This window comes from Gadus macrocephalus, chromosome 6 (genome assembly GCF_031168955.1).
Source record: "Gadus macrocephalus chromosome 6, ASM3116895v1".
In the NCBI taxonomy this organism is placed as follows: Eukaryota; Metazoa; Chordata; class Actinopteri; order Gadiformes; family Gadidae; genus Gadus; species Gadus macrocephalus.
The window spans coordinates 22,034,879-22,037,378 of NC_082387.1; the positions used below are offsets into that span (position 1 = coordinate 22,034,879).

Here is a 2,500-nt window from a genome sequence, read left to right on the forward strand (position 1 = left end):
AAACTGGCTTTAAAGTGGATGAGGGGATGGGGTGCACAGAGTAACAAACGACAGACGGCCTGGACTATCCCAGCCACACACTCCATCACACAGGAGCAGGGGAGCAAGATGGCGGTGTACGGGTGCTGATGGGCGTTGCGCTTGTTGGCGTGTGTTTTGGTTTGGCGACGCTACTCAGGTCTGCGGTCGGTCGGCCGCGTCCGCTCCTGTCTTATGAGCGTGCTCCTTACGCCTCCGGCCTGTTATGAATATTTCACCAGCGGTCTATTGTTCCTGGTTACCCGGGCGTCGCGCAGCACCTGGCAGGTGGCGGATTAGCATCAAGGGTGGGCCGCCGGTACACCTACACCTGCTCTCCTTTCTTATTCACCCTGCTGACGCCCCGTGCCCACTACCTCCGTCAGTTGTCCGTTGCCCATTGACTTTGAATGGGGACGGACGCGCAATGCATTGTGGATCCGTCCGTTCGTTTGGAGCGTTCGCCACCGTCAGAAAGTTGAAAAATGTTCAACTTTTTCGGCAGCGACGGTTCCGTCATCCAATCAGATCGCGTATGCAAATTTAAGCACTGTGACGCGACTCGGGCTCTGACGATACTGGAAAGCGGGAAAGCGGGTCATCTTGCCTCGCAACAAGCAGGAAGAAGCGGGAAGAACCCGGCGAAGCGATTTGATTGGCTGACGGATGCCTCTGCAAAGACTACTCCCCCATCCGTCAGCCACGCCTTCCCACGTCCGTTGACTGACGGTGCAGTGGGCACGAGGCGTGAGGGGTCGCTCTTACCGCCGTCGTGGTCGATGTCGATCAGCTTGTCCAGGAAGTCCTTGACGGACGCCACGCTGCAGAGGATGATGGGGTGGAGCGGCGCCATCCACTGCTCCTTGCCGTGACCCAGCTGCAGGCCCAGGTTACCCACGCTCTGCAGGGCCTGGTGGGACACAGAGACACAAACCAGTCTGACCCAGGTTAAACCAGTCTGATCCAGTCTACCCACGCTCTGCAGAGCCTGGACAGAACACAGACACACAAACCCATCTGATCCAGGTGACCGACGCCAGAACACAGACACACAAACCAGTCTGATCCAGGTTAAACCAGTCTGATCCATGTTACCAACGCCAGAACAGAGACATACAAACCAGTCTGATCCCGAGGGACTGGGAGTTAAAAGAGTATTAAGAGTTATAGATAACACGTTTTCAAGGTTGAACATCTTAAACAATTTAAGCAAACAGCCATTATAATAAGATACAAGGTTAGTCGTTTGCTTTGTACAAGTGGTAGTGCTAACAATCCATTTGTTTTCTCACATCAAAGTGCTCACTAAATCTCACTAAACTGTCTAAGTGTCTGAATGTCTCAGTCTGCGAGGGGGAACGTCCCCTCAAGGGGTATAAGGGGGGAATGAGCGCCTGACATGTTGCTAACTGACAGCTGAATGATGCTGTAATGCTGTGTGAACCTTTTGTCCCCCGAGCACTGCAGGTGGGCCCTCAAGATCAGACGGCTCCCCCCCCCTACCCCAACCCCCACACCACCCCGCGGGTCAGGCCTGCTGTGGGGCTTTGTCCAGCCCCCACCTGTCTAGGGCCAGGAGGAAGTCCCCTCTCTCTGATGCATCTCTTTGAACCGTGGACTGGACCCCCCCCCCACCACCGCCCACCGCCGCCGCACACTGGGGGTATAAATAGCCCTCTCCCCATCTCCGTGGAGGACGCATGGCAACGGGACTTCAGAACCAGGGACACCGCATCACATCAATCAGCAAGCGGCGAGCCGCAGCCCACGGGGAAACAAGAGGGCCTCCTTCTCTCTTTCTTTCTTTCTTTCTTTCTTTCTTTCTTTCTTTCTTTCTTTCTTTCTTTCTTTCGTTCCTTGTCAAGGTGCCGGTGTTGGAGGACACCAGGGACAGCCCAGCTATGAGGAAGCTGCAGTGTTTAACTTTTTTCTTTTGAAGGATGAAGATAAAATACTTTAGCTTCCTCATAGCCTGGAATGTTATTGATATTCAGGTATCGGATCCAATCTCCTCAACCGACTTATTTTCATAACGTCTTTCCTGATACAAACCAGCTTTGACTCAGCTGGCCACACAGCCCGGGGATGAGGAAGCGAAAGTATTTTACCGAAAGAAGGTGTCCTTGATTTAAGCTGACATAAATTTGATGCATTTCAGTCAACGTTTCTTACTTGAGAGGGGCCCTCAGAAAACACAGAGAGCTGTGGCCAGCAGAGTCAAAGCTGGTTTGTATCAGGAAGACTTTATGAAAATAAGTCAGTTGAGGAGATTGGATCCGATACCTGAATATCAATAACATGTCATAGTGACACCATTACCTCCTTGATTCTCCTTATAAGAGGAGAACAATAGGTCATAAGCAGTGGTGTAGTCTATTTTATTGTAGTGGGTATACTGTGATGATTCCCTCCCAGCCTCGTACAAACCCGTCCCACCGGTACGTGTACGTGTGTGGCGCTTATGGGATGTCGCACCACACTC

The 2,500-nt window shown here is 52.4% G+C and overlaps 1 protein-coding gene across 2 annotated transcripts in view; it reads right to left on the reverse strand.

Moving 5' to 3' along the window:
• Positions 1 to 2,500, reverse strand: part of LOC132460037 (rasGAP-activating-like protein 1) — a 21,537-nt gene that overhangs the window by 5,077 nt on the left and 13,960 nt on the right. For both annotated transcript variants that reach the window (XM_060055040.1, XM_060055039.1), the window contains exon 15: positions 784 to 928. In XM_060055040.1, the coding sequence (XP_059911023.1) occupies positions 784 to 928 (145 nt within the window). The remainder of the gene's footprint in view (positions 1 to 783; positions 929 to 2,500) is intronic.